The following is a 13,782-nucleotide window of genomic DNA, read 5'->3' on the forward strand; positions in this document are numbered from 1 at the left end:
CCGCCCCTCAACGCACAGCCATCCTGTATCATTTGCGTGTGAAGTGTAAATTAAGCTTAATGTCATTTAATAAGTACTGTATTGGTACTTGTAGCTAAAGGTTTATACTCGTATCTGTACTCCTCCTTTCTGCCTTTCTCGTGATACTGACGCACTCCGTATCTGCTGTAAGCGGACATTTGTACATGGTGGAGTAATAGATGTGCACTTTATTGGAGAAAGGGTGAGCAGCACAAACACTCTGTTATTGTTGATGTACTCGTACAAGAGCAGAACTATTTACTACTGCATGTGTAGTACCCAGTGTTTTTGAAAACTTTGCACTCGGAAGCTTCAAAAAATAAAAATAAAAAATAGGCAGGGCAGAGGGCAGCTGATTATCCACTAGGTTGCAATTATGCAGCTACCACTCACAAACACAGCATGCCAGTATGATCTCATTTGTAGAAAGACACAAACAGTTATATTTTTCAGGAAATTCAGTCTCTGCTCCCTCTTCATATTTGCTATGCTGCTTGTAGAAACTCCAGTGCCGGTCATCCTCCATTTGGATTAATTGGACACCCTGCCTGTCATGGTTCATGTTTGTTCTGGTGTTTTTGTGTCTGTCTGTCTCAGAGTTTCCGGCTCCTGGGATTCTCCTCCTCATGTCTGATTGCTGTTCCCCACCCTGATGTCTTCCACCTGTGCCTGAGTGAGTGATTGTTGGCACCTGGTGCCTGTAGCATTTAAGTGACTTGTCTAGTGTGCTCTGGTTGTTTGTCTGTACCTCTGCCCTCCTGTTCGTGTTTGTTGTGGACGTTTCCCCTGAGCTGCAGCCTCCCGGTCGGTGCCTTTTGCAACCCATGCTCTCCTGACTGCAGGATTTTGTTTTTTGGATTTTTGATCTTGGTTTTGGACAAAAAAAACTTGTGTTTTTGTTCTACGGTGGTGTCCGGCGTCCCTTGAGTCCACCTCACTCAACCAACACATAACACCGCCCATGCAGTCCATTTTCCTCCTCCTGAAGTCCATCACCATGCCCTTGGGTGGTGTTGCGATGACGATCAGATTCTTTAACAAAGATCCTGCTGCCAGTTAATTCACCCTATACAACATAAACAGACGCGTCTCCCACCGAGATGTGTCCACAGCGGCATCGCCGTGGTTTCTTCTGCTTTGATAAAGCTGTCGGTCGTGACGTCGAGAGTTTTAAACACCGGACTCGGTACCGAGGCTGATGAATGGGGTCATGCGGGGGCTCACTCTCGCCCCCTGGCAGCAGTCTGTCTGGATGGCCCTAATTCAGATGCAGATGGGGGGGGGGGGGGGTTGATTTTCCCAGAGGATAGTGTGGTAAACAGTCTGTTTGATTAATAAACGCTGATGCCCCAGATGGAACAGAGCAGCGTGGAGAGCAGTAGCTAAAGTGTCCTCCATGGATCTGTCGGTTCCATAAAGGCACGTTTCCACCTGGCGTTAACTTGTGTTTCGGTGATCAGATTACACGAGGCGAGTCCTGACGCAGACTGTTTACATTTTTAATTTACATTCTTTGGTTTGGTGCCTGTATACACTCGTCTTTAGGGCACGCCACATGTGATCTGATCACCCGAAACCATAGGCGTAGGAACCGGGGGGGGGGTACGGGGCGGAACCTGCGCATTAATATTAATCAACCCGTGGAGGAGAAAAATATTTGATTTAGAAATTTTTAACTTGCGTTCTTTTCTCATCATCTTATCTCATCTTTTCTCAGGTTTTTAAGTACAGCACTTCTTTTGAAGAGGTAAAACGGTCTGCAGGGAACGCTGCCAGGAATTTGGCTAATTTATAACGTCATGCTGTTCGTTTACGTTCACATTTGGGAACAAAATCTGTTGAATGAAGTCGTCTTCTACCTGGGACGTACCATTGGTCCTTTATTTAACTGATAACTGTCATCAACACCGGATCAAATAGGTGCTTAGTGTTTTGTTTTTCTTTAAAGAGTAATGTCAGTGTGAGTAATGTTACACTACACAAGGAGAACACCTCTTCACTCCAACATTTATCTACACGTATGACTTCATATGAGATATTATGTGTATAATGTGAGAGATCAAACCACACCGGCCAGCCTTCACTCTCCTCTGATCTGAACGCCACTGAGCAGGAGTAACCTCGACAGAGCTGCGGATGCCCTGGAGATGCTCGAACATTCACGCTTTGTTTGTCTGTGATAAATAAACGACGAAATGAAGGAATTTATGCACGAAATGTTCCCTTGCTGCCATGCTAACCCACCCGCTTGGATAATCAGTGTTCTTTGTTCCTCCTGTCAACGGTCAGGATCATTGTGTACAACCAGTGTGTTCGAAAACAGCTGACCAAACCAAGAAATTCTAAGTCGCACGAACTTTACATTGATCTATCCTCTTAAACTTGCTCATGCTCTTGGAGCAGATCGATGCAACTTTTCTTAAGAACCCTCTCAAGCGGTAACTGCTTTTGGATTTCAGAAGAATCCCTGAACTGCTACACTTCAAATCAATAGAATAAAAACAAACAAAAACAAAAAGGCAGCATATTATATCAGCAAAAGTTTTTATCCCTCTGGGACATTTATCCCACAAACTAACTGAAGGGTTTATTGAAAACTCCAGTGCAGACGGACCTAGTTTTTTGTTTTGATTGTTGTTGTTTTTTTTTCTGTATAGTGTACTTTCCATGCCTTCTCAGTACTTGAATATTCACTAGACAGCAACATATTTGATCAATATATATCACGTTTTCATTTCTATTGTTTTATTTCATTACACTCTTGACATGCTGATTTAAGGCCCTGTTTACACGACGTCTCACATGACATTGTTTTTTGTGTTTTCCTTTCTAAAATGGAACTTGAAAAAGGAAGGACTTTATATGTATGAGGAATCATTTTAACATAAATTTTTTTTCGTCAAGGTCAGGGACTTTTAGGTTGATCTACCAAGATAAATGGCTGATTCAGTGGATTTGTTGTGTTTCTGAGGGGACATTGGGAGGATTAATTCCAGCAGTCAAACAGTTCAGATACTTTGTGGAGCGCGCGTCATCCCCGCAGCATCCTCGCTGGGATTAGGGTGAAACTGTTTGGATTTGTCACAAATCCTGAGACAGGATTAAAAACATCGGTCATCTCAAGTGACTCAGTTCCTACCGTGGGATGACTTCATTGTTGACAAAAAAAAAAAAAAAAAACTTAATCTTCTTTAGCGGGAGTTGTTACTCAGCTTCTCATCAGCGGTATCAGTAAACAGACCTGTTATCAGTTGCCTGTCTTGCTTTACATGTCTGTGACTATTTGTTTTTTGCCGGTTTAATCCGACGATTTTAACCAGTGAGCAACGAAGGTGCGTCCGAGTCCGAGTCCAGGGCATTAATGAGACGGCACCGAGGCCGAACAGAGCAGCCGCTCACCTAGAACACAGAGTCAGTTACATCTGAAGCCAAAAGTGGTTCCAGCAGTAGAAGTGATCAGAGAATTGAACGCTGTCTTTGGTATTTCAGAGATGATTTGCGAAAACGAAATAATAAGTTGTTACCTCAAGGTAAAAAAGTGAGAAAACGAGATCATTTAACTGGTGGCCACGAGATGGCATGTCGTTCCCTCACGTTATTAACTTCAGGTGACGACTTAATTTCTTGTTCGCTCGTGTTATATTTTTATCACCAATGTCGCCTCAATCCCCGTCTTATTTGCAGTGATAGACTCTCAAATGATGTGGACCGCATTAGTTGTTGGTGTTTTCTAATGAAACCACATGAAATATATACATGGAAAACTCATCTTGGCCCAAAAAGAGTGGATGTGAATCTAAGCAGCTCCAAAGTCTGCCCTGCCGAATCACGTATCCCCTCTTTACCCTTAATGAATGAGCTCGGGGCTTATTTTTCAACATTTCGGCGTTACGTTGTGAATTTCTGCTCCTTTAACTTTATTTCTGGATCAAATGCTTCAACATCAGGAGGAATGGAGGTGTAGAATGATAGAACGCAGCTCTACAGCCGTTTCCAATGGCAACCTGCGTAAACACTGCAAAAGTTCTTTCACATAAAGCGCCATTAAAAGCCATATTGTAGCTTCCATTGACAGTACTATGTACTTTGGGTGTTTTTTTAGTAATTGATGAACCAAAAGTATCCCTTCATTTTAAAAAAAAGTAATGTGGGGTAGAAAATACTAAACTAACTAGGCTAACTACACCACAAAAACAAATGTAACACAACTTTTAATATCACTGTAACACTAATTTAAACTTCACTAACAACATCTAAACTCCCAACACCACAAACTCTCTCATAGCTCAACAGTTCAATTACAGCCACCGGCTCCGCGGCCGCTACAATATAATCCGTGGCCACGACTTACTATCTCTTGGCCGCAGATTAAATGAACTCATTCCCTCGCGTTATTAACTTGAGGTAATAACTTATTTTCTTGTTCCCTCGCGTTATTATTTTTTTCCCTCTATTGCCACTCAGGGGCTCCGTACTTGACTATGATTGGAATATATTCAGTCGCAATACATTTCAAAAATAATTTTGAGGAAGTGAAATTATTTAGAAAGGGAACAGGGGCTGGAAACTGAAAAAAGTCTTGTTCTAGTTGTTGGTTTTTTATATCCTTCTAAGCCAGTATTGAAAATGTATGTGCAATATGAGAATATTGTATGTACCATACACATGCTTATTTAAAAAAAAAAAGAAAAGAAGAAAGAACAGAGGTTGAATTCTGAAAGTCTCAAGATTTGCTTTTTTTTGGGGGGGGGGGGGGGGGGACGATTTGACAGCCGCTAGTTGGACGACATCTTTCTGCACCATATTGGCTCTCTTATCTATATATTTAATCATATATTTTAGAACATTTATTGATATTTTCTTGCACATTATTTGTACTGTTTTACCAGTTTTCTTTCTCACGTGTTGCATGCTGGGAGACGACGCTGTAAACGTCCGTGTTTATTGTGTTTGTCTGCTGCACACGTGACAATAAAAGTGCTGAATTAAATCCACGATAGTGAGACATGGTGCTGAGCGGTTAGCAGGACAGTAACGCAAGTTTCAAGTCAAAGGCGCATTTTTTGTATCTTCGTTTCAGAAAAGATTCGCGTTCACATGGCCACGCACACACATGCACATATAAAACAAAACATTAAAATAAACATTAACAATTAATAGCGTAATATACATAACGTTGCGGTTTCATTACAAAAACAACCAACAGCACCCACTAGTGGCCCAACATGAAAACTACACCATTTTTTTATCTTTCGTTTTTAAAAACACTTTTGAATATTTCTGAAACAAGAATCCAAAAATGATGCGTTTTCACCTGAAGCATTGTCTCGTTAACGGGTCAAAAAATACTAAACACAGCCGAGTTAAACGAACCCGAATCTTCCTATTAAATTTTAATTGTTTTGAACGTCATCATCTTACCGGATGAGGTCGAGCAGAGCATCAGCAGAGCTCATGATGGGCTTGGCGCTGTCCTCTGAGTCCTCCTTCTGGGCTGCACCTCCCGGGTGTATGATGGACACCATGATGATCCCCACTACCACGGCCACAAACGTGGTCCACAGGTAATAAGACACAGTGATGAGACCGAGCCGACTGGAGCACTTGGCGTCGAGAGCTGCCAGGCCCGACATCAAACTGGAGGAGGAGAGTACAATTTAGGTTAGTGCTTTGAAAAGGTCTGGCTGGTTGAAGTGGTTTGACTTCCGGGGCTAATAGTACATTTAGTGATCGCTCTTCGAGTTCACTGTGCCACAGCCTTTTTAATCGAATTCTATTGAAGGTTTTTTTCAGTCATTGTTAAATAGTAGGTGATCCTATATATATATATATATAAAAGCTTTATGTCTCCTAATTCAAAGCAACAGAAACAAGTAAATATAACATTAATAAATTCCCTTGATTAAGATAAATGACAGCTTGCTCTGGCTTTTAACATTGTTCTCTCTATTATGAACTGGAAAACACAACAAAGTATGGCAAAGAACAAAACAAACTGGAAGCTATGTTTTAATTGTTCATCACACTAAAATGTTTTGATGACGAAAAACAAAATTGAAGTCATTTCAGTGTAAAGAAAACACGTTGCAAGAATAATTGTGTGTCTGATTCACTAAAAGCTGCAAATATAAATGGTGATCCTTTTATCCCGTTTCCTGGAAAATACTTTCCTAGGATTTAAACTAAGTTTAAGTATCAACAAGCACAGTTTGTGTCAGCATGGTACGATTTCATCAAGACGTACTTCTGGAATATTGTTTGCATTTCATTATTGTAGAACAGTATATACATCACATATATTTACTTTATGCCGACTCTCTATAGTTGCTGAATGTAAGTAGCCTTAGAAAAACACATTGTCAGGTAACAGATTACTATTGCTGTATTAGGCCCTGGCTGCGCCGTGTGGACGATCGGCCAACATTGGTGCGTTTACATTAAAAAAGGTATTCTCACGTGGACAGGCCTAAAGGCTTGCTTCCTATTGGCCAACGAACCCACAAAACGCAGCGAAACTTTTCACTCTTCACTTGAACACGTTGCCATGTAAGCAGCGTGTAAATGCAGTAAAATACTAATAGACAACCTGATTAAGTTTAGTTCTGGCAGAGGTTTTAAGGGATTTTTCTGGAGTGACAGAGTCAAACTTAAACACACTTTAATATGGATATTGTGACATAACCCCCAAAATGTAGTGCAACAAAATTTGAAATAAATTCAGTAACCCTTAAAAAAACGGGACGTCTCAAGCGACAGACAGGCAGTGGACGGTAATCCGTTTCTGGCAGGGGATCACCTTTTGGCTCAACGCCGGCTTCCCAACGTTTGAGGGAGCCTGTATGCGTACTGTAGTCGCAGTAGTATCCTGGAGGCTGTTGGAGGTTCGTAAGCTCCTCACAGCCTTTGTGTATCGTTTGCTCATGGAGTTTCAATTAGTCTCAGTGGTATTTAATGTGTACCGGTATCATTACTTGGGTTAGTATACATACTTGCACTCAACTTTTTTAAAAAGTGGTATCTGTGCGTCCCTATTAGCTACGACTATACACGTATTGCCGTTCGTCAAACCACTGCAGGGAGGAAACAACACACACGAACTGTACGAGGAGATGCTCTGATCCAGCCGTCAAAATCATTCACTTTTGCTTTTATCTCCTAAATGCATCAACTTTGAGGATAAAATGTACACTTGCTTCCTGGTGTGTCTATCCGCCAAGATGTGTCAGACTAAAGAGATAATTTGTGCTTTTCTTCTCACCTGCTAAAGCTGCGGATTGTTATATGGACACAGTGAGAAGGAAAAGAGACACGACTGTGCTGCTTCTGACTCATAAACGAACTGAGTAAACACACACACACACACACGCACGCATGCATGCTCATTAAAAAGACGTTTTCATTTTAAAACAGAAGGGAACAACTGTGCAAAGAATATCCGTTTGAGCTCGGTTCGAGAAAAGGAGAAGAAATGACTGCAAATAAGAAAAACGGTTAAAGAGATGTGAAAAGACGGGAAGAAGAACATACTTTGTACCAGAGAGTGGAAATAATTGTAAGAAGCCTGAGGATGCATCACTCAGTGCAAAACAGCAAATGAGCAGCGACGAAATGAGACCTGTTGATTTAAATAACTTAAGAACTACAGAGGATACGGTCCCAGCATAAGAAACATGATGGGGAAAAGGATCTGGAAGGAATATTAGGAACAGAAAGACAGTAGAATGCACGGCAGAACGGAATTCAGTCAGTTTGAGGGTTGACCTGCATGTATTTTGAAGCTGGTTCAATCGGCCAGATGTTTAAGGAAGAAAGAAAATATGAGGATAAAGGGAAAGTGAGTCTGTTCATAAAATAAATCAGGATACGTTGAGGGAACTGACCAGAAGATAAAGACCAGGAAATCCTGGAAACAAGTTGGCGCTCAGATGGACATGGAGCTACAATCAAGACATATTTGTCTTGACTTTAGTCTTCTTCTGTCCTTTCTGCCGTCCTACTGCTGATTGGAGCGAGCAGCTACCTAACCTATCGCAAAGTTGACAAAATGCTGGCAGCTGCATTGGGAAGGATGTCAGTGATCACTGAAGGACTGAACAGGGCTTTGAACACTCAGACTCATACGATAAACGAACTCAGAAGCAGGCAGGATGCCACTTCTGGACGTTTGCATGAAATGGATTCCAACTTGGAGAAGCTGGGCGCCCTGAGGGGACGCTAAAACAAAGAAATGGCCACAGATTTGGATTTAAACTCGCTGGAGACCAGAGACTGTACCCAGGGTGCTACAAAACAAGACACCCTGACCTCAGAACATCTCTAATCTTCATTGGACTCCCATGACAACCAGAGGTTGTTTACATTCTCTCCTAGGATAAAGACGCAACAAAGGCTCTGCCCCCCACCTTGGCCTTATCTTCACACCCTTTCCCCCCGAGGAACTATCTCTGACCAGAACTTATCCGAGGTCGTCTCACATCATCAGAGGCCGGACTGACTGGAAGGAGGAAAAACACAGAACTGTCCCCGCCTCCGCTGGCACCCCAGTCAGTCTGTGATATTGTGAGCATGCTTTCATGATGACTTCTTTCATCTGCAAAATGACAGGAACATCTTCCCCCAATGAAGCCTTTCCTCACTTTCATGCTCTTTGGAAATTCTCCTGTGCTTGGAATCCTCGATCAGCTGGTGAAACTTTCCTCAAAGTCTCTTTAATATGATGTAAGTTTCCCAATCGACGAGGCAGTGACGCAAGCTCCAAAGAGCTTTCGGAAACAAAGTGAGTGCTTCCTTTGAATCCAGAGAAGGAAAATAAGAGCAGGTGAATCCCACAAAATGATACGCAAAGTTGTATTTTTGTAGTTTCATTCAATTTGAAAAATAAAGATTCAGGAACAAACTCGGCAAACTGAGTTTATTTTTGTGTGTTAGGGTTCGTTTGTGCAGCAAAACACATTAACTATGAAATTATGAGGTTGGAAAGTCTGTTCTTTTTCTTCTTTTTTTTTTTTTACCATTTTGGAGCATTCAAAGGAGAATAATAAACTGCCAACAAATCAGCCTCACTAATATCTGCATATAAATGACAGACAGACTCGTCGTTACCAGTTAACATAGATTCACACTTGACACTTCATCACTCACTTTTACTCACATGGAAATGCTGCTGATTATTATTGTTCTCTAAATTGTACACAAAAAGTAAAGACATTTTGTTTTTGGTTTTTAACGACTGAGGCTACGGTTTGTCAAACAAACACTTTTTTAAAAATTCTAATGTCTTTTTGTTACTTCAGACTTCAGTCATCCAGTCCACTGACCTGCACCAAACAGCCGGAACAAGCGAATTATCGTTTCATTCACATTTCATGGGACAATGAACAGGTTTTCTTATCATAAAAGATTTTTGCCAAGAAGGTTGACAAAGAGGTTCACAGGTTGGAATCCCACAGCTGACGCTTGAAAAGTGCAGCTTTTTTGAAAACGGATTCCAAGCTGGAACTTTTCAAAAGCCCGCCGACTCTGCCGTCATGTAAATACTCTTCCTCTCTGTGTAGAGTATTTCTTCTGCACAGGTGCAAGTAGATGGACAATTACAACAGCAGCGCCCACTAGTGGCCCGACATGAAAACGACATAGTTTTCAGTGTTTCTGCCATTTCTGTGTTTATGTACATTGCTTTCAAACATTGCCGTCTAAACGCGAAACCTTTCTGACAAGAAAATGCAAAAAAGGACGCATTATAGCTTGAAACATTGTCGTGGAAACGGAGTGTCATTGTGTGACTCCTTTACAGATTTATGCTTTAGATTTTATTTTATTTAAGCTGTCGCTGTACTTGGGGCAGCAAGATTACCAGAAAAATATATTGAGTTGAATTTGAACAGAATACACCCTCTCCCTATTTGTTATGACAAATAATTTAGAGTTCAACACAAGATTAGAAAATTAAAACAAAAAAATAACTGTGAGAGTTGGAACAAGGTTTCTGGTACCTGGACACCACGAGTGGGAGAATCAACATCTTGAGCATCCTCATCAGCAGCTCTCCGGGAAACTGGAAATACTTCACCTCCTGACGAAGAAGAAGAAGAAGAAGAAGAAGAAATTATGGTTTATTTTAAATTGACGTGGAGCACAGAGGACAGCTTTTGAAAAAAAAAAAAAAAGAAAGTAACTAAAAGTCATTTCAGAAAAGTTAATGAAGTGAAGCAAAAGCTCTGATGTTCATGGATGAATCATCAAAGACTTCACAGATTTCAAATAACATCGTTTCATGACTGGAAATTACACTTTTCGCCTTCATCTTTTTGTTGTTCAACTAATGGCCTTAATTCTTTTTTTTTTAAATAATTTGAGCTTTCTCCTCCTTTTCAAAAGTAGGATGACCTACACATATTCTAGTTTTGACATTTAGACAGTGGTTTTACTGTGGAACTGCTCAAGACTATATTCTCCTCGCTGGGGACAGATATAATAAGAAAAGCCTCCAGGATTGTGTTCTTCTGCTTTCTCTGTGTAAGTCAAGAACATCCCGTCTCAAAGTGCATCGGCTTTATTTGCTTTGTAGCACGTTCTTTTCAGAAGATGTGAATGAACCATTGAAAAAGCCTCCCACAGAACCAAAAGGTAACAGAAAATAAAATTCTGAATCTGAAAATCTCATAGTTCTTTGTGTCCCTTTCCAAGGGTAATAAAGTTCCTTTTATCAGTTAGGTCTCTGGATTTTCTTTCAATTTGGATTCAGGATTCAAAACCTTTGTTGTCACTGTATAAATAATCTTTATTGCAGACACAGCTCCATATAAAACAAGAAAATACAAGTACATAGAGAAAGAGGAAAAATGAAAGATACAACATACTAAACTGTTCATTTTCAAACCTTTTGAATAGAAAATTCTTAAAATGAATGCAACTTTTCTACAAATTGTGCATGTTGAAATGTTTACGGGCTATTGCACTAATGCCGTCTCAGTTTGGAGGTAAATCTGTGGCACTCGGGTTCCACGATGTGGTTCTCGGTCTCGTCCAGTAAAGCTGAACACCAGCTGTCTTAGTCGTGCCTCACGAGAGGACACGAACGATTGACCGGCACGATGCCACCTTGGGACTCGAACCAGCAGCCTCAGAGCATCATTGTTGGCCACTTTGAGCTGGACCCTAAAGGAGCAGTGTGTAGCGGTGTGTTGACAGAATTCGAGCACATAGGAAATGTTTCTGATCAGCATATTGATCTGGGAATACATTTGCCAACGCTGCCGATAGATGTCTTTGTCTTTGTACGACTGTGGACAACAATATTTCCTTAATTGCCAGGTTGAGAGGTGGATGACGACAATATACAGTGACAAGCAACCGCAACTAAGAATTAGTCATAAACTACCTAACTAATCATATAATATTATTCCTCTTGAGTAAATTGCTATTTTCCATATTTCTGCAAAGGTGCAGCTGCTGGACCCCCAGTCGAGCCACTAGACTAACTAAATGCTTTCCCACCACACAAACTATCCTGGATTATCCAAAAATACGTATTAAAATCAAGTATGGACTCTTTTTTTTAAACCACACTAGTAGATTTACTCCTTAGTTCAGGGTCTTTGTACTGCTGCTTTGGCCAATTCCTCGTGCGTACAGTCACCCTGAGATTAGGTTTAGTTTCTTTGTTTTTTTCTCATCTGGAGTTTGAATGTTCTCCCTGTATACGGCACCATGGAATCATCCTACAGGCTAAAAACAAGCGGCTCTCCATTGTATCTGGCTGTGATGAACTGCTGGCCTGCACCCGGTGAGGTGTCCCTGTCTCCGCCTACAATCAGCAGAGATTGACCGGCGTGGCCCTCGGCTTGGCAAAAGCAGCAAAGCAGGTGGACGGAGAACGAAATGGCCTCACCTTTGTTTCATCATCTGCGCACAGGGGTGAAAAGACACTGATGTACCACCTTTCTGACATCCATATCGAACAGCGGGGTAGAATGAATAAGCCATGAAACAAAATCTATGCGTCAAGGGAGCTTTTAAGTCTGCAGGGCGCTCAAATGGCGTGATAGCATGTCATTAAAACTGACTGTCCTTTCTCCCCCGTACATGTGCTTCCATTTCCCTCGCTTTCCCGTCGAGGCAGATGGTCGCCCACGTCTTGACCTGTTCTCCTGCCGATACAGCAGCCTTTTTTTGTTGTTGTAAATGACACTGTTTTTTTTCGAAAGTGAAAACGTTCCGTGTGTTCCTCCCTGTGAGCGAGACCGGGAAACCATATGCTGCGATCTGACGATCGAAATTGCCCTGAAGTTATGTTGATTTCCTTACAGGCGTCATCGTCAAACATCTCTCCTCTTTCTCTTTCTCTCTCGGACTGTTTGAACTCTTCATATCCATTGTCGGTAATCCACATTCCTGCCGCCTTTGTCTGAGGCAGTAACCTCCAGTTCGTCAAACACGGTTTTATCCGGGGAAACGCAGAAGCATTAATGCAAAGAGATAAACACACAAGCCAGCGTTCCATGATAAATACACTCGTAGGGCATTCTATTACCAAGGATTTGTTTTTACGCTCCATAAAAATCACATGCAAGTACAGGCCATTTTATAAAGCCATCCCATTTATCAGGTATCTCTTTCAGATAATGTGGCTTTGAGAAAAGTCAAAATCCTACAATATTGATATATTTTGCATGCTTTGGTGCTGTTCATATGGTTAAGGCAATAGAAAACTGTTTATATAACTATTTATATCTAAAATAATTATTATCTAACTATTTGTTCGACGCTTCTAATAGTCGATAACACCCAAAACATTTCACTTTTGGAGATATTAGCAGTTAAATCTTGCTGATTGATAAAATATATATTTTCTAAGGATTTCCTCTTTTTTATTTAACATTTAACACACTGCAATCTGACCAAGTTTATTAGTCTTGGTTTTAGTAAAATTTCTGATCCCACTCGATTTCAGGTTAATTTACCTAACAAGTAATATTTCAGCACGATAGAGAGACTTTGCTTTTTTTAAGAAAATGCATACTAAATGTCTTGTTAAGTCAAGCAATCTAGAAATGATCTGGTTTTGAGTTGAATTTTAATAGAATTGGCATTTCATACTTTTTCTTGTAAAAGCTGAGTCTGGTAGAAGTGATGGCAGTGTCTTTCTCTTCCTGTCTTCTGTAATTTGTCAATTCTTCCAATATATTATATAATTCTGGCTTTTGCAGTCTCAATTTGGGTGGAGTCCCTCTGTTAGATGACTCTCCTCCACAGTGCACTGCTCCACCGTCGGTAGGGGTTTGTTGGTACCATAGTCCTGTGATTGACTTTTTACTTGCCAACAACATTTTTCTTTTTTTCCGTCTTATTTCAAGGTAAAAGAACCTTGAAATACATTTTCCTTTTCTTGTTTTGCGAGGGACATTTTATTCGAAAACAGAAAGGATGCATTGACGAAACCCTTTAGGCCCCGTTTACACGGCAACATTTTCAAGTCAAAATGCAAAACTCTCACGGCGTTTTGAAACTTTCTGCAAACGGCTCCCAAAGTGGAACTTTCAGAAATTTATTTCCAACTCTGTGTTCGTACCACAGTCGTAGTAAATGGTTCTTCTGCACTTGTAGGTGACTCAAAGACGTGATCCTTGAGGAACAAGGAGTTGTACTTCCTTTGAATATCGATGAAGCGTCTCAGCCCCTGTTGACCTGGTCTGCAAAGTGAAAGTGGCTGCTGTTGATGCAGGACATGAATCAGTCACTGGACATTGTGCTTACATGAGT

General features: G+C 40.9%; 1 protein-coding gene across 2 annotated transcripts in view; it reads right to left on the reverse strand.

Moving 5' to 3' along the window:
* slc1a7b (solute carrier family 1 member 7b) overlaps positions 1–13,782 on the reverse strand; it is a 54,396-nt gene that overhangs the window by 13,488 nt on the left and 27,126 nt on the right. For both annotated transcript variants that reach the window (XM_080474173.1, XM_080474172.1), the window contains 2 exons: positions 10,014–10,093; positions 5,443–5,658 (listed from right to left, as the gene is read on the reverse strand). In XM_080474173.1, coding sequence (XP_080330299.1) covers positions 5,443–5,658; positions 10,014–10,093 — 296 coding nt within the window. The remainder of the gene's footprint in view (positions 1–5,442; positions 5,659–10,013; positions 10,094–13,782) is intronic.

This window comes from Lipophrys pholis (assembly GCF_963383615.2).
Source record: "Lipophrys pholis genome assembly, chromosome: 10".
Lineage (NCBI taxonomy): Eukaryota > Metazoa > Chordata > Actinopteri > Blenniiformes > Blenniidae > Lipophrys > Lipophrys pholis.